The sequence below is a fragment of the Xiphophorus hellerii genome, chromosome 11 (assembly GCF_003331165.1).
Source record: "Xiphophorus hellerii strain 12219 chromosome 11, Xiphophorus_hellerii-4.1, whole genome shotgun sequence".
In the NCBI taxonomy this organism is placed as follows: Eukaryota; Metazoa; Chordata; class Actinopteri; order Cyprinodontiformes; family Poeciliidae; genus Xiphophorus; species Xiphophorus hellerii.
This window is the reverse complement of record NC_045682.1, coordinates 18,343,292-18,363,339: the sequence shown is the minus strand read 5'-3', so window position 1 is coordinate 18,363,339 and position 20,048 is coordinate 18,343,292. Positions and strand designations below refer to the sequence as shown.

The window sequence follows — 20,048 nt, the reverse complement described above, 5'->3', positions numbered from 1 at the left end:
AAGTGTTGTCAAAGTCTTAATTAAAAGTACAACATAATTAATTAAGTAAATAATTAAATGTGCAACAAAAATAATGGAATGTTTAAGCAGCATTGATTGCATGGATCAAAAAAATCCACCACCACTGAATACAGTCATTAGTGAACAAAGTTTGGTTATTAGTATGACTCTTAACGGAAACTGAAAAATAATTTCTTTTTACAGCCCTAGGCTGGCTCTGGTGTTAATACTCAGTGATTAAAATGAGACAAAAGGTCTAAATATGAGTGGTAAGAAGCTCAAATTCTCTGACTTATAAAAATAAGTCCGAGAATCAGTAACACTTGAAATCACCGTTATTTTTTTTCCCAACGGAAGCTAATGCTTTTATTGTGAAGGACAATCCTCTCAACCGGAACTACTACTTACTCTGTTACCCTGGTCAACTAAAAGCAATAAAACTAGTATTTTTTGTTATATGTTTAGCTCTGTACCTGCCGGGAAAATGCAAATATGCAGTGTGTGCAGCGAACAGACTCCAAAATACAGATGTCCAACCTGCAACATACGATAGTAAGTAAACGCGTCTACATGCTTGCGGGACAGCTTATCACGTGTTAGCTGATTTTGTTAGCACAAGTAGAAACACTGAAGCATAGTTTATTATTATAATCTGTGTTATAAATGTCCATATATTTCTTTTAATACAACTTTATATTTTTGTGTTAAATAAAAATAGAGGCACATATGTAAGAATACTGTGGATAAAAACAAGGCTAAACCTAAGCAGTTAGTGAATTAAAGCATGTAGATAATAAAACCTGTCGGTGTTAACATATTATGTCACCGTTGTTTCTGTTATTTCCCCCGATAACTAATGTTTTATCGCTATAATACATTAAAAAAGAACATAAAAACTTCAACACATGTTACAGAAGCCGGTTTGGGTCAAACTTAGTTGCGATTAGTCTACCTACTGGCCACTATTGAACTATAAAAATAAGTGTGAATGGGCCAGGTTTTTTTTTTTTAATACTTTTAATATTCGTTAACAATTATAAGTTCGGGAATAATTCGGAATAACATGTTTCAAATATCTCATAATTTACCACAATTATCTCATAATTAACTGTTTATCTTTTCCTCCCTCTCCTTCCCCTTTTTTCTGTTTTTATTATCGCTACTATGGACCAGGATACTGCGTCTTTGTTAAAGTTTCGCTTGAATTTAATTGAATTGTTTCCTTTTTGTGTTGCAATCTTTGCAGTTGTTCGCTTGGCTGTTACAAGAAACACAAAGGTATGGAAGTTTAAATCCTGTACGATTTTATTCGGACCGTGTATTTACAACTGATATTGACAGTTATCTTGTTTTCAGATTCCTGCCTTCCTGTGGAGAAGCCTGCTTCGTCAAATCCTGAATCTAAAGATGCTGCTGGATCTGGTAATGATTCCAAATCGCTAATATTGTTCTTATTCTCTAAAATGCCTATTTAGCATTTGTTTTGCTGTAAAAAAAACAAACAAAACAAAAAAACTATTTTGGAAAATTGATTTACACTTAATTATAACAAATGTGCTACATTGCTACTGCTGACCCTTTCATTAAACTTATTTGTCTTTACTAAAGAACAGATTTAGTGCACTTTTCTTTCATGTCTCTTAACCTTTTGGTGTTCATTTTCTATTTTTACACCATATTGCTTTGAGTTTTCCGCCCTGGTGTTTTGCCGTCTTTGGTCTACCTCAGATATCTCAAACCTTTCGGCTCCTTCAGAGGCTCCATCAAATTTTGCCAGAACCGCTAAAGATTAGATATTGTGTTTTTGAGTATAAAGGTAATTTAAATAGCTGCTTTTATTTATTTAATTTTTTCAACCAGAACTGCAAATTACATTGTGATTCCAGAATTTTCTGATATACTTTCGTCAAGAAAAAGCTATGTCATCAAACAGAACGATGTATCTTTTGAGGCCTGGTTCTCAATGCCTAAAAAGTGAAACCACTGAACATCCTTCCAGAATAACGATAATTTTGTTTTTTGCACCAGTTAGTAATAATGTCAAATTTATATATGTTTTATGTTTTGTTCGTGTAACTCCCCAGCAGAGCCTTTGAGTTTGGGCGATCTCCTGCATGAGGACGACGTCATCGACAAAGTGCCACCGCAGAGGCTCCAGTTATTGGGTATCAAACCAGTTTTACGTTTCTCTGTAAATTTTTACGCGGTTTGAGGGGCGGGGAGAGCGATGATAATATGTCAGCGTTTTTATTTCAATCGTGTTGCTTTGCTACAGGTCAGTCAACAGAGCTCAGAGATCTGCTCTGCAATCCCCACCTGAGGCAGTTACTGCGCTCCGTTGACGACGCAGAGAGCAAAGCGTCCGCCATGAAGGCCGCCATGCAGGAACCTCTGTTTGTTGAGTTTGCAGATCAGTGTTTAAAAGTTGTTGAAGGTGAAGGCAACGCATTATTTTCTAATGACTGATTTGTAAAAATTACAGTAGTTTTTGATATTTCTTCATACAATTCCAAACACACTGTATAGCAATATTTACCACTAATGACACTGTATGTAAATAATGTTCAAATAAAGGCTCACGTTTTCATAGATTATTGATTAAACACATATGCACAGTAATTTATTGACATTTAAAAGTTATATAAAATATTTTTTACAAATCAACATTAAACTGTGACTCTGTGTGATTCAAGTTTGCATACATGGATCCCTTTGTACCTGACAAAAACAGCTGATTGAACTAAATTATAAATGACATTTTCATGAATCTGCATCTGAGTGAAATGAAAAGCAACATTTTTTACATATACCGAGTCAAAGCTGTTCATTAGTGCTTTATGCAGGCTAAAAACTGGAAAGTTTAGAACAGAGCAGCTACCTTTTCCAGACAGAAACCCATAAAAAAAGAAACTTCTGGTATATTGTGTTTTACATTTACAGGCCTTTCGTTGATCTAGTTAGTATATGAAAGACTTTGTTTCTAAGAGCAGCAACATTACCACAAATGGTAAATCAAGTTGATCTATTTCCTGCATGCAGTGAATCGGAAGAATATAACTTTTCTGCATTTAGCCACAAAGTTCTATGTATTTCATAGAGATTTTCTAAGACAGACCAGCATTATATGCTGCATAATATGGAATTTGGTTGATAATGATCCATGTAAAAGGTCAGGTAAAGATGTGAAAAAAGTAGTTTACACAGTACTGTTCCAGGGTGAAAACAAATGTGTAGCTTTCAGAATATCACTGTGTTGGTTTATTACTTTAAAACTCATAGATGTTTGTGGCGTTAATGTGACAAACTGCACTAAACTACATAGTAAATATGTAAGTCCCTGTTTTCTGAGCCAAAGCTGTCAGTCAATGTTATGTAATGGAAAATACGCTGGAGGTTAAGCATATAAATATATTGCACTTATTTTATTAAAACTGAATTTCATAATGCCTAACAGCTACACTGTCAGACGAATTAAGCTCTCACATGCCCACAAATGTACAATGTACAAAAAAGACTTTGGTCCAAGTGAATTTCATGCAAGTGTCTCCTTGTAAATCATCTGTTAATGTGCTTTAATTTGAAACACAAATTTAAAAAAATTCCAAACGTTTCATTCCCAACATGACTGCTTATTCTTTTGGAATGTAATTTCTTAAATGAATCAAATGTAGCTTTTCCAAAAGGCACTCAGTAAGGCCTAATGGGCTCAGACATAATCTCATGCAGGCAGCGGTGCTAAAATTGTGCCATCTTCAGTACATCTTAGGAACTGCAACCAGGTTGGTTTTTGTGGTTTTAAGAAATGCTACAATTAAAATAATCATAATTTATATATTTTAGATATGAATCACATATAAATATTGCTCCATAAACAATCTCAAATGTATAGAAGATTTTTGTGATTTGATGCTGCATTATCCATCTGGACCACTTAACTGTACACGCAAACTTTTACAAATATTAGTATTTTGGCAAAAAAAATTGTCTGATTTAGTGTTCAACAATAGATGCAGAGAAGCATTATATATATATATATATATATATATATATATATATATATATTTTTTAGATTAACTAAACCGTTTCAACTGAAGTTACTACAAAGTCTTCTCCAGCAGGATCTCGTTGAACCCCGTCACGTTGCTCTTCAGGTCCGGCTGCATGTCGGCATACAGAAGGGGCGAGCGCTGATAGTGCAGTTTCACAGATCCCTGTTGGGAGAAGAAAAACAAAACAAAAAAATTAAAGAATCACACTAAAATCCATTTATAAAGAAGGAATCGTGTTCTCACCCTGGGCCGAGCCCGAATGGAGGCGAGCCCCTGCTTGTACTGGTTGGTCTCCACCTTGTACTCTCCTCTCCTGGACGGCAGGTTGAGGGAGGTCATCACGGAAATCATCTTCTGGAAGCCCGTGGCCGTCAGGGAAACGGTGATGGAGGGTGCCGAGGCCAGAGCCAGGCCCATGGGCCAGCCGCGCACCGGGACGGGCTCCTGGAAGCTCGAGAGCTGCACGGAGCCCCGCTCCCTGACGACAGCGCTCAGCGCCGGGCTGTCGTCCGCCGCGAGGTCCTCCGCTTCGTCAAGCTCTGCTTCAGCCAAGGACTTCAACAACGCCTGCCCGAGTATTTACACCGTGAAGTTACGTCCCGTGTCCAAGAAAAAATAAAAATGATAGAAAAAGGAAAAATGGTGGCGCTCGTTCTCACCCTCCATTTCTTCCAGGTGTTTTGGATCACTGAGGCCGCTCCGTTCCACCTCCGGATCTGCTTCCTGACCAGCCAGGACCTCACAGCTGCACACAGTCCGAAACGTCCGACAGTAAAAGGCCGGATCGCTCACGAGTCATGTCGAGGTTAGGGCCGCAGCTAATGACTGTTTCAGTAATCGATTCATCTATTGATTATTCTAAAAGTCACATGCTACAGATGTTTTATTTAATACTTTTTTAAAAATATAATATTAGAAAACAAATTGAGAGATGCAAACAAAAGATTTTTTAAAATATATTTTACTGCCTAAAATGCAATAACAGTATTCTTTTAGTATACGCTCGATAATTTATAGCAAGTCTACAATGGAGCATTTGGGCCATGACAAAAAAAAACAACAACAAAAGAATGAAATCATAATATTATGAGAATAACGTTGCAAATAATATGAGAATACAGTTTAAGTTTTATGAGATGAAGTCATAATATTGAAATTTCTTTCTGGTAATACTATGGTTTTATTCCGGTAATATTACAACATTATTCTCATAATATTACGACGTTTTTGGATTAACTGATTAATAATTAGGCAGCAAAAAGTGCTTAATAGGATTTTTTTTTTTACAGAATTTGAACCAGATGAACTATGCTACTTGTGGGATTTTGGGTAAAACTTATTTATTTACTTTTTTTTTTATTCTTAAATGTAAATGTATATATTTTTGGACAGTTTTGGCTCAATTACTGCTCTGAATGTGTTATTCTTTCAGCACATGGACTCCAGTTAACAAGTAATCGATTACCAAGTTCGGTGACAATTATTTCAATAATCGATTAATCACGATTAATCTAATTAATCGTTTCAGCCCTAGTTGAGATTCATGAAATGACAGAAATGCTACACGTATTTATCTCAGACTTGCACCGAAAGAACATCAGAAAGCAAGACGACATGCGGCATGTCCTGCTTCTCAGAGGACAACCTGTCTGGACCTCCGTGTGCCGACACCGCGTGTTCCCGACTCACCGGGTCAGAGTCAACACTCACAGTGGAATCGAGGCCAGGCGGCTCTGCCTAATTCCTGCCAGCTTCACCTGTTCGGAGCGGCAACCAGTTTACCTGCTTGGATTAACGTGGCAGACTGCCGGCGGGCGAGGCGTCGGCGCCGCTGGTGTCGCAGCCAGCAGCACTGAATGGTGAAGGCACACCGAGACAGGATCTTCCCTCTGTGATCCTCCAGCAGGTCGAGCTGTGAAGAGTTTGAAAGATCTGACTGAGTCGAAACGTCAATTCATCTCTCGTGTTTGTCGTCACAGTGCCTTAAAAATAGTTTTCCCACCACTTATTTATTTTTAGTTAATATATCTTGTATTGGGATTTCATGCGACAGACGCAAACAAAGTAGCACATAATTGGAAAGTTTAAGGAAATGAAAATCTGAATAATGTGGCATGCATTTTTATTCAGTCTGCTCGACTCTCATTCACCTCAATAAAATCGGCTGCAAACATTTCATTAAAGAAGTCAGCGTTTTTGCCTTCGGGTGTTTACAGATCAATATAGATTAGAGCTGCAACTAATTATTTTAGTATTCAATTATTCAAATGATTAATCAAATTTTTTTTTTTGCCTCACATTCTGTATTTTTTTCTTCATTTAACTACTACAATATTAGAAATAGTGTGCTATTTCTAATATCACAGTAGTAGTACAGTCTATTTTCTGAAATAAAAAATACAAAAAATATTTTCTTATTTTTTTTAAATACAAAAATAAACAGTTATTGCCCAAAATGCAATACCATAGCATTCATTTGCAGTATCATTTGTGCAGTAATTAATACATTTTTGCATTAACCGATAAATACTTGGCCAGCAAAAGGTGCTTTATATGACTTTTTTTTTTTTTTTACAGAATTGTCAAGCTAAAACAGCCATTTGAGCAGTTCAGGTAAAACATATTTATAGTTTTCTTTTTATCTCAAATGTAAAATGTATATAATTTTTGTACCATTTTTGCTTAATTACTGCTCTGATTATGTTGTTCTTTCAGCAAATTACCTTTGTCAGAGCATTTTCCAGTTAATGATAAATCAAAAACTAAATTAGTTGATGATTATTACAATAATTAATTAATCACGATTAATCCGATTAATCGTTTCAGCCCTAATATAGAAATATTGGGCTGTGGTAATAGTTAAATACATCTTGTATTAATTAGGACCGTATACTTTTCATTGTTGTTGTTGTGGTTACATATGTTGTTTGTCTCTGTGGTTTCTTGGTTCTCTTTTTTTTCTCTCTTTTTGCAGGTGTACAAACAGACTTCCAGGGTGTTTTCTTGGTTTTTTTTTTCTTCTTCTTCTTGTCTTCTGGTCCTACCTTCCTCTTCACTGACCCATCTCACTCCCATTTTTCTCTTTCTGTTTCCTCTTTGTGTCCTTAGTCATTTCTAATAAAGTTATATATCTGGCCTTAATGAAAGAGCAGCAAGAAGACAGAAGGGAAGATATAAGAAGTTCTTGTAGGGCATTCAGCAAAAAAGTAAAAGATTTTATTTACGTGTTGCAGCACAAAGGTAGACACAATACATTTCAGGCTTTTCTTTGTAAAAAGATTAGAAAACCATGTATTGTGCACAATGTTTTGTTGGTCTGTTGCATAAAATCCCAATAAAACAGATCAAATAAATACTTTTGCACACCACTGTAGTTACCCACTCACCATTGGCTGCGTCAGGAAGACCTTAGTCTTCCCGCAGTGCACCAACGACCTGCGTTCGTCACACGACACATTATGCTGGAGCGCCACCCGGACGAGCTTCTCCACCTCCTGCTGCAGAACGTTGGTGCTTTCGGCGTCGGGATCTGAAACACAGGAATGAGGATGAATAAAGCCTAACAACCCAACAGCATCTGTGTCAGTGTGAGGAATATTGAGAGCTAATGGAAAACATTAAAGTGCTTCAAACTCAGAGATGAAGAGTTGTGGCTTCATTAGAGGTGATTTAGGGTTGAAATTAAAGGTTATTAGTTTGATGTTTAATCGGACGGAAAAAAATTGGCACATTCTTCAGATTTTTTATTTAACCACTTAATCTTATTAGAAATACCTTTTTAAAAAATTATTTAATATCAAAATAGACTATACATGGTGTGGAGCATTACATTAATGAAAGAGAAAAAAATAATAATTTAGAGCAAATTTATAGCAAAAAAATATAAACTCCATTTAACGATTAATCGATTACTAAATTAGTTGACGATTATTCCAATAATCGATTTGTCACGATTAATCAGATGAATCATTTCAGCTTTAAAGGTGAGTGAGTAATGTCAACAAACAAAATATCCAAAATAAAATACAACCAAAAACAATAAAATGGGAATAAAAACCTATACATATGCAAAACTATAAATAAAACTATAAATAAAGTTTCCCTTCAAACAATATTAATCAACAAAATGGAAATTATTGAGCTTGTGTCAATTTATCATTAATTGACTCACTGCTTATTGCAACAGGCTTAGATGTGAAGCACAGAAATAAGCTGATGCTGCGAGAACATTAGAGGAAAACAAATGCTTTAAATAAAAGTTTACAACAAAAACAAAGACGGAGTGGTGAGGCATGCAGAGATGGCGTTTACCTGTAAAGTTTAGAAGATGCTAAAAAGTCTTTCAAACTGAAAAGTCCCAAGAAAAGTAGAGAAGTGATTTTACTGAGAAGACAAATGAAAGGTAAGGAGAATAAACCTGCAGATCCAGGTAGAGGAAATAAAATCATTAGACCTCCCCGATCGACCAGGAACCGATACAATAATAATATGAACTCACCAGGATCCAGTCGACTTGACGTTGAACATTTCCCGATTGGTCCATAACGCTGGACGAAGCTTTTCAAAGGAATTCTGTGCAACAAAAATTAAATTAGATCCCCCTAAAGCTTAGAAAAATACTGCACTACTAGAGTGTGAGGAGGAAAGCTGCACCTTATTGGAAACCCTGCAGCGCTGATGTGAATGGTCTCCACGATCCCACAGGCCTCCAGCTGCAAAATAACCTGACGGAAAAGCATCAGACATGTCCCTTCGGTGGACGTGGACGGCGATGAGACGTGTGAGCCGATCACTATACCTCTCTGTTCTTAAAGGTGAGCGGCCTGCAGTCGGAGTTGGGTTTGATGCAGCGGGTGTAGTGAGGAGCCGTGGTGAGGAGGAGCTTCATCAGGTTCTCCAGCGAGTTCTACATGCAAATCACATCATTTTAGAATCTTGTCATCTCTAATCTCCATTGTTTTTATACCAGATTAAATTTTAATATTTTTTTCCCTAACTTTCTTTTCTAAAAGAAAAAAAATTCAAATCTACATACTCTTTATTTTGTTGGTATTACTGCCAATTTTATCATCATATATATATATATATATATATATTTTAATCAAACTTAATTTTATGTCTTATCTTATCATGTTGCTTATCTGTGACGTTGTAACTATTGGGAAGCACTTCAGTCAGCTGAGGTTGTTTTACATAAATAAATTGTGATTTTTTTATATTACAATCAGTAATTGATTAAACGATTAACCAATTACTGAATCAGCTGATGATTATGTCCTGCAATCATAATTAATCTGACTAATTGTTTCAGCCCTGATTGCTACCGGAGTACCGTGCTGAGATGCAGTGTGTTAACACACGCACACACACACACACATCAGGACTATGGTTAAACCTTTCCAGGAGAAACAGCACAACCCACAGCAAGCATGTTGGTGATAAATGCTTTCGTCGTTTACTCCTACCTTAAACTTGGAGATCACTGTGACTCTACTGAGTCCCTTGCTATGAGGAATCTCAGTTTCCTTGTCAGAGAAGATCTCATGAAGAAGGAGATTGTCAGATTTCTCAAGCAGGCCAATGAGCTCTGGTGGCACCGGATCCTGAGAGAGAAAACCTTCGTGAACACGACCAGATGGAGGTTTGGTCACTCTGTTTGAACGAGAGCTAAAAGACGGCCTCTTACCTTGTTTTTCTCCACCATGCCCTCTAACTGGTAGCTAACTTTGCCCGCGTAATGGGCCACAGTGAAGTGTGGCACCTTGCTGAACTTGTCCCAGCAGATGTTGCCGTTGCCTCCCAGCTCCTTCTCCAGGCGACCCCGCAGCGCTGTCGAGTCCGAGGCTCGGTTCAGACGACTCTCCTTCAGGACGAGATAGAAACCAACAGGTCATTCGTCCACTGGGACACGTTGAGTCGGCTGCAGCGTTGCTTTTAAGAATGTGGATGTGATAACTGGAGATGCACTGATCAGGCTTTTCCTGGCCTATACCAATTTGTTTGTTAGACTTGGAGGTTTAGATTTTTTCAAAGGTCTACATCATATAAGAGAGAAAATATGTGTGTTGTAGGTTCCTTAATCAATGTACTTTCAACAAAAATGAAAGAAACTACCATTTATTAATCAAAACAAAAGTCCTTAACGCCGTATATGACTTTTATTCAGTGGATTGAACTGCATGTTCTTGGTTGACGCATTTACAGTCTCAAAATTCAGATTCTCCAGGAAGATGCGATGTTGTGATCACAACTATTCATTCATTATACGCAAATTTTGCGTGGTTTTGCTATTTTCAAAAGTAATCGCAACTTCTCCATAAATCTGACTAATCGCCTGAATGTTTTCTGTATTTCCTTCTTTTCTGATCAGTCAGAAACTCAGCTTTGACCAACCTCTTTAGTCCTCTTCTAATTTAACCTCGTTTCACGGCGTCTTTTGAAAGCCGAACAAGCGAGACGAATGCATGTTTTTTTGGGGGTTTTTTTTGCAAAAACCATTTTGCGATGTTCTGTACAATTTGCTTTTATTCTGCATAGAGTTCATGTTAACTTGAATAACCAGGAATTCTTCCTTTGCACTTTGACAACTCCTCAGGGCACGACTTTGTTTGAATTGTGGAGAATTATCCGTTCTCCATGCTAGGAAGAAGAGTCAGTGAGTTGAATTCATGAATTCCATTTATTAATGCCAAAATACAGCTGGTCCATTTCTTATGCCCCATTTAGGAGCTAACAGACAGAATGGCAACAAGCAACAATATGCCATTCTATTTGTTAGCCTCTATCTGAGCTACGCCCTAGAAAGTGCGTTCCTTAGTGTGTCATATCCTTTAACCTTAGCTTTGAGAGGGTTTCCTAACATGTCACTTCCTTTAGCTTTGCAACTAGCTAAAAGAGATTTCCTGAAAGTACTTAAAAATGTTATTTGCACTGTAAATATTAACTGTGTTAAAAAAAATTCGTCGTGAGCAGCAATGTCACCTTTTTTGTAAGATCATGCAATTGCAAAAATAAAGCTTAAAAATGAAGCTTTATCGGTTAAAAATTAATCAATCTCCTGCGATATTATTTTGTGAAACGATCACAAAAAAACCTGGCAACATTCTGGAGGGACTGAATGATGGAGGCAACACTCCGTTCAGACGGAACTAATGAACTGGGAAGAACATCCCAATTTTTCAAGATTTTATCTAGTGATTAAATGAATTGTTTGTTATCTCTAATTACAAACAATGGAAGTCGCTGTAGAGTAAGAATAAATAAAAGTTTACCTCATTAAGAAGAGAAAACACACTGATAGGGCTTCCCTCTAAAAGGTCGAGGCAACTCTGGTTGTCTTGGTATTTAATGAAGGACCACTCCAAGCCTTCTGACACGTACTCTTCCTGAGGAAAGGCAACAAATAGCGCTGATGTTTAAATACCCAAACGTACATCCAAATGCATCCCTACTGACGTGGTAAAAAAAAACTGAATGTCTCTACCTGCTGAGCTCGGAGGTAATGGGCCACAAAGTGCTGCTGCAGTTTCTCATTGGCGTAGTTGATGCACAGCTGCTCCAAGTTGTTGATCTGAAAACACTCGAAGCCGTACACATCCAGCACGCCTGCAGATTACAGACGACTGTCAGAGCTGGTGTGGAGAAGCTGGGGGTCATTCCCACTCCGACGGAGGGAATAAAGCTTTACCTATGAAGTTGCACCATTTGGACTGGTCGGCGCATATGCAGCTGTTGATGAACGTCACTAACCACTCAAATAATCTGGTGGGAAAAGGAAAACGTTGAAATATAGCATTAAATATGTTAAAATGGGGATGAGAATTTAGCCATACCACTTCTCCTATTTTACGTTTCATCAACTTACAACCACTAACTTTAGAATGGGACTTTATGTGGTACAACAATACTTACTTTTTAAGTGAATTTTTTCTATTTCGCACACTAATCTAAAAAGTGTGATAACATGTACTCGTGTTCAGAATTTAACACCTGAAATTGGGCCTCCGTCTCTTTAAGAAACTCCTGCTCTTTCTGAGACTCCGCTTTCAGGAAGTCATCAAAACATGCCTCCTCTATTAACCCTTTATTAACGTTTTTGCCAGTGTTGCACTGAAGAAGTAGCTCCTATAATAAGCTCAGCAGATGTTCTACAAGGTGTTTGCTAACTGCTGCTGGCTAGTCTGAAGGAGCTGAGTGGGGGAATCGCGAGAAAGGGAAGAAGTTAGGTCACTTGAAAACTGCCTTGACGGCGGTGCTAGATCTACACAGGCTGAATGGCTACCACGGGAGATAAAAGGATTTCTCAACCAATAAAAGCAACACTCCAGATATGTTTTTGATGAGGGAATAACATTATAACATGTCATAAAGCTCAAAAAAGTTGATTCTTCATAATACTGCCCCTTTAAATCTCTCCTCACAGACTCTTAGCATCCAGTCTGACATCATTCACTTCACAGTTACGTCCTACTTTATGCTGCTCTAAAATGCTACGGTTACTAATTTCAATGAATACTTTGCTGACTACTTGCTGAGCTACTTAATGATCAACTTGCAGCTCTTACTGGCCGTAGATGACCTTGGCCAGGCAGTCCCGCCTCACTCCGCACTCTGCTTGGGAACAGGGCTTCAGGACGTTTTGCTTCCCCGCCTTCAGCGTCCTCACTCTCAGACACCTACAGAGCTCCTCCGCTGGGACGCCCAGCAGCTCGCCGGCTCTCTGCAAGAAGTCTAGAAAGTCGTGCTTCATGATGATCAACGCACGAGCTAGCTTTAGCTTTCCAAATTTGTAGCTTTTTCTTTGAGTATTTGTACGATTTGCTGATCAACCTGTGGAATCGAAGCTACCTTCAGAGTCTTGGTCAAGGTCACAGGGTTGGGATTCATTTGTTGAAGAGCAGAAACTCACATTCCCCAATTGCAGAATCCCCGCTAAAACCTGTGATGAAAAAACATTACACAATATTATTATTATTATTAAGTGCTGATTTTTTTAGTCTGAAAAGTTGCTACATATAGTGTCAAAGTCACTAAGTTGGCAACAGTGGGATGGCTATCAGCTGCATGAACCTGCTGGGTGAGTCTGTCAGTCTCACAAACATTTTGTCACATCGGCCAAAACTGTCAAGTCAAAACATCCTGAGGGCCTAAAAATGTAATATTCTTAGTAAAAACGTTTACTCGTGTGATTTTTTCTTTTTACCAACTTAAGAATGTAACAGTGTAATTAAACAAAAGAAGCAGTCAGATTTGTTTTAATGAAAGGTGATGTGTAAACATGTTTAGTAGATTTGTCTTATTAAAATAAATATTTATCAAGGGTTTTATTGGAAATATATTAAAAATGTAGTCAGTTAAAAAAGCTGGATTTAGGTCACTCTGTCTTTGGAACTGGATAGATTTTGTCTCTGCACAAGAATGTAAAAACATATGGTTATTTAAAGATGAATACTTTGATTTTTAAATAAGATTTTAAATTATCTGCAATCTTTCTGCCACAATTAAGAATAAAAAAGCTTCCATCTGCATCAACCAACAGTGCTGGGGGCTAATTTTGTGTTATTATTAAATTGCAGTCGCGTCCGTACAAAATCAGTCAAGAGTGGCCCCCGGGTCACTCTTTGGACACCCGTGCATTAGACCAAAAGGAGAACAGTGGCTGATTTTCAAACCTTTGTGGAGTTAGACAGAATCAGTGGATAACATCACTTTCACATCTACATATCAGCCAATCGCCGATCTCCCAAAGTTAAGAAAATTGGGACCAATTTATTGGTGCATCACTAATTAATGTGCAGCTAAAGTAGCTTCTATAAAGACAAGTTACTTGACATTGAATCTTATTCAAATGATTCATTGGTGTAACTCTTACTCTAAATATCTGTCTTTGCCTTTCTGCATCAATTCCTAGGTGAACCATTGCCTCAGCGGTTTCAAGAAAACCATCCTCTGTAAAAAACAAGAAAGAAAACAATAAAGTTATTTGTACAGACGTTACTAGGAGGCCTCAATAGATATAAAAACAAACACCAACCCTCAATTTGTTTTTCACAATTCGGCAGCCACACAAAACACTGATCCTGTGGCATCTTCCAGTCTGTTCTCTGCTCATCTGTGGCTCCTTTCATCATCTATAAAAACAGCACAAAGCTTTGTAAACACACCAATACTGTATAGGTAGAAAAATTAATAAATCACATGGGCATCAGGTGTAGGGGGCTCACTTGGTAGAAGATGTGGAAGTTCCTCTCATTGGCTGGCTGACAGGCCACCCTGGTCTTCTCCAACAAGTACGTTTGCACTGAAGCGCCGACCAGCAGCTGAGCTCTGGATGTGAGTTGAGTCGGACAGGGTGAGCTAACCCGCTGACAGGATGTGAGGTCATGAAAAGTGGAAGGTGCCACTGATACCTGTTCATTTGCAGCTGGATGTACTTTCCAAAGCGGCTGCTGTTATTGTTGCGCAGCGTGCACGCGTTGCCTGGAGACAGAGAGCGCTGATGAATGACTCGTCACACCAGCAAATCTCACTTTAGTGAACTATTGTGAAGTGGGTGGAAAATTTGTAATAGGGTTTTTAATTTTTTTTTTTCTGAAAAGTGTGCTGTGCATTTATGCTCAACATCTCAATAAAATACATTAAAGTTTGTGGTGGGAGCATGACAACATTTTTAAAAAATTAGAGCTATGAAAGAGCAACAAATGAATACTTTTGTAAAGGGAGTGTACATACATATAGTTTATTGTCGTACCAAAAGCTTCCATCAGAGGATTGGAGTCCAACACTCTCCTCTCGATCCTCTCCACCGCGTCCTGACTGCTGACGGCCTGGGCAGAGGCTGCCACAGTGGCGTAGTATTTCATCAGGCAGCGAGACGTCCATGTCTAGAACAAAGGGAATCATTGACAGACCAACAGCGACTCAAAAACATATTTAAAAAATCTGAGCAACAGCAGGGGAACTCCACAGACCTATAATAAAATCAAAAAGGAAAAGCTAAACTGATATTTTAAACATCTGTTTGACATGACAGCATTAGCGTTATTTGTGAATTTACCTTCCCGGCTCCGCTCTCACCGCTAACAACCAGCGACTGGTTCACTGGCTCCAGCTGACCCTGAACGTTCCTGTAAGCCTCCTCCGCCACAATAAAGATGTGAGGTTTGAACTCCTGGAATTAAAAAGAACCCGGAAAGTCCATTTTTAAATAAGAGCCAACAGGTCGATGACGGCATGGCGCTTTAGCAGCGATGACGTGAATACCTGAGGCTGAGTAGCGTAGTGATACTCCTTCATCACATCCACAGAGTACAGGTCTGGAATGGGCTGGAAAGGGTTGAGAGCCACCAAGGTGCAGCCGGCGTGGGTGTAAAACACCTTCAAACTGTACCTGGCCTGCAGGCATTTTAGCACTAGCAGAAGGCGAGTGTTTAATGTTAAGCATTAAACGGAAAGACGTGACGAGGACAAAGTTTTGAATTCTGCTGGAGCATTTGGACATTTTGCACTTGGTACCTGTTGCTGGAGTCACAGGGTTCACTTTGGTGAGGTCATCAAAAGTGTGCAGCTGGTCCTCGTCAATAAGAAAGGCCTGGACGTCATCCTCCAACGGATCATTTCGGCTTTGGTCGGGTGAGTGGACTCTCTGGGTGACTCCCTTCACCTGAGTGGAAAGATTAGGTGAGAAAATGTTAAAAGGATTGATGCAGTTGAAGCCAAATGGATGATGATGTGGTTTTGTACATATTATGCTTGTTATTCCCACAACATGAGGGACATATTTAAAAAACAAACACGTCTCTGCAGAAACAAAACGACTCGTGACATCTTCATGATATTAAGGGTTATTCAGGGTTCCTTCAAATTTTCCATTTTAAAATCCAGGCATTTCAGAGTATATTAGGGGACTTTTTATCAGTTAATTTATGACTTTTTATCAGTTATTTTAAAACATTCAATTAATTGGATTTTAATTATCTTTTTCTTGCAGAAATCTGTATAGGAAACAGGGCTGTTGTTTGCTTTATGCTAAAAGAGAACTTATTTTTTTTACATCAGGATGAATCTAAAGTTAATCATATCTAAAATAACTAGAAAGAAACAATTTTAAATATCAAAAATAATTTTAAAACCAGATGTAAAATACTCTAGAGGTCAGAAAAGCATTTCAGGCCATTTAACATCCTACCTTTTATTTGATTTTTAAGTAAAAATAATAATAATAATAATAAAATACTGTACATGTGGATGCTGATATGTTTAGAATCTAAACATGGTGGCAGTGCTGAGTGTGGATGAATTTAATTTAATTAACAGGAAAATAAGACTTGTATTCTTCTGCATTTGATCACTGCTTAATCCAAGCTGTGATTGATTGATTCATGAATCTCTAATGCAATGTGATTACTACATTTGCACACCCTGTAACCTCTTTTTTTTTTTTTTTTAGAATAAAAAGGCCAGTAAAAAATGCATTTACTCAGTCACAAACAATTTGCCCTGACTAATGGACGCCTGCCATATGACCTGAACCTGCTGCCCTTCTTGAAGACTGCCACCTGTTCAAGGTGTTCAGAGACACTTAATCCACTAGTAGGTCGCCTACATCCCATAATACCGCCATTTTAGAACCATGATGTAATTTATTTAGGAAACAGAACAGGTTGTAATTATCAGCATACATAACATGGGATGTATACTAAGGTTTGAAATGTCTATTATAAATTAGTAGTGAGTGTGAACAACACAAAGAAAGTAACTTTACATTTGCTGTGACTCACTGTTTGACAGCTAGAGCTGCAACGTAAAGCATTGTACATTTATTTTCATTATTAATCAGGCGCAGATCGGTCACAGGTATACACGTCCTTCAATTAAATAAAAAAAAGATAAACTTTATGACTGTAGCGTTCATAAGCAAGAGAAGGTACGGATTTCTGTTGTTTAGGTTAAACTTAACATATTATAAGTTTATATACTCAGAAAAAGATCTAAATAAACTCCCGGTGAAAAACTCGTGTTCGGGTCCTAACTTACCGCTGCCCCTCCATTCCTGGGTCCCACAGCAAAGTTCCGCCGGTCGGTGGAAGAACGCATTTATTTGATACCTTTCCCTGTATCTGGCCTGAAACTCTACCGAGAAAATAAAACCTCTGGGCCTTATTTCTGATTCAAATGAGTTACTACTCTATGACAGATAAAACGTCCTCTGCTGTCAGCAACAACTCAAGGACGACTTCTACTGGTTGTCCCGCTGCCTTCCAGTCCAGACTCCCGAACCACACGTCATTCCCGCCCTCTTCCCAGCCATTCAGGGACTGCCCGTTTGAAGCAAAATCAAACCTGAATGCTGTACAACTTCATAAATATATTATCCCTCTAATTGAATACGGGTTCAGTTTGGAGCTGTATTTTAAATTTAGCATCCAAAGAAGGCCTTTTAAACTTCTTTTTTTATTTTATTTTCCATATATAAAGTCTTCCACGGGATTTACTGTGTACAAGTAGGTTGCTTACAGTATTATTTTAGTATTAATATAATTTTTTGTATATTTTGTGAAATTGTAAGGAAGAGAAATGCGTTTAACTTTCTTTTACGGCAGTAAAAATCTAACACTTCAAGAAGTGCCAGAAAACTCAGTGTTCTTGAATGCATCACGGGTCGCGAACACGGAAGTGAGTGAACGTGCCATCACTGAACAGGTTCTGCACAGCCAGCAAAAATAATAATGCTGTTAAACAGGTATTTACTCATCTTCCGTCTTTAACAGACGAAGTCGTGGTAAGTGCTGGTCAATAGACACCTTGCTGTTTCTGACGTTTCCAAAAAACATGAAACTAATAATTTTGTTGACTGTTGTCGCTTGCTTTAGGGAGCAGAGCACTATTTGCGCCTATTTTAAACGTGAAAACCTACGCATTGACTGCTCCTTGCGTATGTTTCTTAGCGAATAAGCTAAGGTTTGTGTACAGAGAAGTCTAAATCAGCAAATTAAGATATGAACTGATCATCTTAGCAGGCGACACTGTGTGGTTTCATGTACTGCATCAATTTCTATAATATTTCAGGATCCCTTTCTGACTATATCTAAGGTTCTCTGAGGGATGTGTAGTGAAAGATCATGAAAGGACAGTTCCTTGACGGTTTCAATAAAGTCTTGATGTTTTCTGGATACACTGCCCCTTGCGTCCTGTAATATAAACTGCTTGTGTTTAAATGTTTGCAGGTTATGGCTCAAAAGGAAGTAAAGGAGGCGTTTGTGAGTAATCTCAACGGGACCAGTTTGGGAGAGGTGATTCTTGGATCGTTTCTCGCTCCAGTTTGTCTGATCCACCGAGCGTTCATCTTAGTCCTCTACTACCAGGCCAAAGGGACTCTACCGCTACCACTTCCACTGATTTCCCATCTACTCCTTGATTTTTCTCTGCTCGTCCTTCCCCTCGTATTATCATGCACAGTTCTCAGCGATGTTCTTCTGCAGGTCATCGTGTGCCTAACTTTTATTTTAGCTTGCGTGCTCTGCTACATCTATCGTTCCAGCTTGCAATCCTCTGCTCTGCAGCCACAAAAGATTGTCAGCAACTTTCTTCAGTGCAGCGTTCAGTTCCACCAGGTCCCCTTCGTGACTCTCTTCAGAGTATTTGTAAACGTGAAAACAGCCATCAGCATCCTCGCCGTTGACTTCAGCGTCTTTCCGAGGCGATATGCGAAGACAGAGACCTACGGGACAGGAGTTATGGACTTTGGAGTCGGGGCGTTTGTTTTTGCAAATGCACTTGTCAGTCCTGAGGCACGGAGGAGGGAAGTCACGGGATCCAAGATGAGCCATGTTGCAAAGCAGATCCTGTCTGTCTGGCCTCTGCTTGCTCTCGGTGTGGGGCGGCTGGTGAGCATCAAAATGACGGGCTATCACGAGCACGTAACGGAATATGGCATCCACTGGAACTTCTTCTTCACGCTGGCCATCGTCAGAGTTCTAGCTTCTGTTCTTTTGGTTGTTTTACCAGCTGGACTGTCGTGGCTCTTTGCCATTCTGATCAGTGGGTGTTATCAGTTCGCCCTGGAAACATCCGAACTAAAGACCTTCCTGATGCACAATAAAGACAGAGGAAAAGATTTAGTGCACGCTAACAAGGAGGGCATATTCTCCATACCTGGCTATGTTGCCATCTATCTAGCAGGAGTTCAGATAGGACTCTACGTGATGCAACAAAGACATCAAGTCAAAGATTGCCTCAAGATGCTTTTCACCCTCTCCCTAGGAAGTTTGCTGTCGTACGGCGCTTTGTTCGCATGTCAGACACTCGTGGAGCCGGTCTCTCGCCGCTCGGCGAATTTGCCCTTCGTCATCTGGAGCGTCGCTCAGTCGTTGTTTTTCATGTCTTGCCTAGGTCTGGCCGACATGGTCATACTATTCTCCAAAGGAGCGTCCGCCTGTCGTTTCCTACCGTCGTCCATGAACTTTCTGGAGAAGAAGACGGATTCTCCGGTTTCCAGAAGCAGAGTTGAAGTGGAGAGACTCTGCCTCATCCAGGCCGTCAGCAGGAATCAGCTTCTGTTTTTTCTGCTCTCCAACGTCATGACCGGAGCGACCAACTCTGTCGTGGACACGTTCAACTGTAGCAGCTCATTTTCAGTGTGTGTTTTACTGTCATACATGCTTGTGAACTGTCTTGTTATATATGTTTTGCACATCTGTGAAATTACAATGAAATTCTGGTAATGTTTGTATGCGCACCATTTTGCTTGGGTTTGTTTTTCATAGTTTATTTGAAGCTCGAGTTACTCGCACTGAAATTCAGAACACTGGCAAACATTGAAGATGGAAGAAAGTGTTGTCTGTATGGAGTTAGTTTTGTATTTGTGCTTGTTTATGGTGATATTGTCTTAAATGTTTTGTGTTTGTTTATTTGGGGGACTTGCAAAAATAAAGCCTCGTGAGAAAAATAACTGTTATTCTTTTGTGAACGAACAGAAATAAACCTGAAATGTAACAATAA

At 38.8% G+C, this 20,048-nt stretch overlaps 3 protein-coding genes across 9 annotated transcripts; 2 read left to right on the top strand and 1 right to left on the bottom strand.

The window, feature by feature from the left end:
* The first annotated feature begins 27 nt into the window (after window positions 1-27).
* On the top strand, window positions 28-4,482 carry znhit3 (zinc finger, HIT-type containing 3). 5 transcript variants are annotated; one of them, XR_004341005.1, is made up of 7 exons: window positions 28-552; window positions 1,247-1,278; window positions 1,357-1,422; window positions 2,085-2,165; window positions 2,276-2,434; window positions 2,941-3,007; window positions 4,374-4,419. XR_004341005.1 is itself a non-coding variant. In XM_032576832.1 (6 exons), exons 1-6 carry the CDS (start codon window positions 458-460, stop codon window positions 4,376-4,378), a joined length of 438 nt encoding a protein of 145 aa, XP_032432723.1. In that variant the 5' UTR covers window positions 28-457; the 3' UTR covers window positions 4,379-4,482. The 5 variants fall into 5 exon arrangements, 4 of the variants coding, with proteins under 4 accessions (XP_032432723.1, XP_032432722.1, XP_032432721.1 ...); XM_032576832.1 differs by lacking the exon at window positions 2,941-3,007 and having other exon boundaries at window positions 4,374-4,482; XM_032576831.1 differs by lacking the exon at window positions 4,374-4,419 and having other exon boundaries at window positions 2,941-3,042.
* Window positions 2,797-17,336, bottom strand: myo19 (myosin XIX). Of its 2 annotated transcripts, none has more exons than XM_032576824.1 (24): window positions 17,085-17,336; window positions 15,564-15,711; window positions 15,312-15,460; window positions 15,106-15,219; window positions 14,800-14,932; window positions 14,459-14,528; window positions 14,273-14,375; window positions 14,083-14,179; window positions 13,921-13,997; window positions 12,879-12,987; window positions 12,614-12,779; window positions 11,737-11,810; window positions 11,533-11,654; window positions 11,321-11,434; window positions 9,736-9,912; window positions 9,515-9,652; window positions 8,848-8,955; window positions 8,703-8,773; window positions 8,548-8,621; window positions 7,436-7,578; window positions 5,832-5,961; window positions 4,709-4,794; window positions 4,293-4,616; window positions 2,797-4,211 (listed from the first exon to the last, which is right to left on the bottom strand). In XM_032576824.1, the coding sequence occupies exons 1-24, from the start codon at window positions 17,142-17,144 to the stop codon at window positions 4,098-4,100; spliced, it is 2,901 nt and encodes a 966-aa protein (XP_032432715.1). In that variant the 5' UTR covers window positions 17,145-17,336; the 3' UTR covers window positions 2,797-4,097. The 2 variants fall into 2 exon arrangements, with proteins under 2 accessions (XP_032432715.1, XP_032432716.1); XM_032576825.1 differs by having other exon boundaries at window positions 12,897-12,987.
* Window positions 17,337-17,708: 372 nt separating this feature from the next.
* On the top strand, window positions 17,709-20,048 carry pigw (phosphatidylinositol glycan anchor biosynthesis, class W). Of its 2 annotated transcripts, none has more exons than XM_032576617.1 (2): window positions 17,709-17,790; window positions 18,275-20,048. In XM_032576617.1, the coding sequence occupies exon 2, from the start codon at window positions 18,278-18,280 to the stop codon at window positions 19,769-19,771; it is 1,494 nt and encodes a 497-aa protein (XP_032432508.1). In that variant the 5' UTR covers window positions 17,709-17,790; window positions 18,275-18,277; the 3' UTR covers window positions 19,772-20,048. The 2 variants fall into 2 exon arrangements, with proteins under 2 accessions (XP_032432508.1, XP_032432507.1); XM_032576616.1 differs by having other exon boundaries at window positions 17,717-17,829.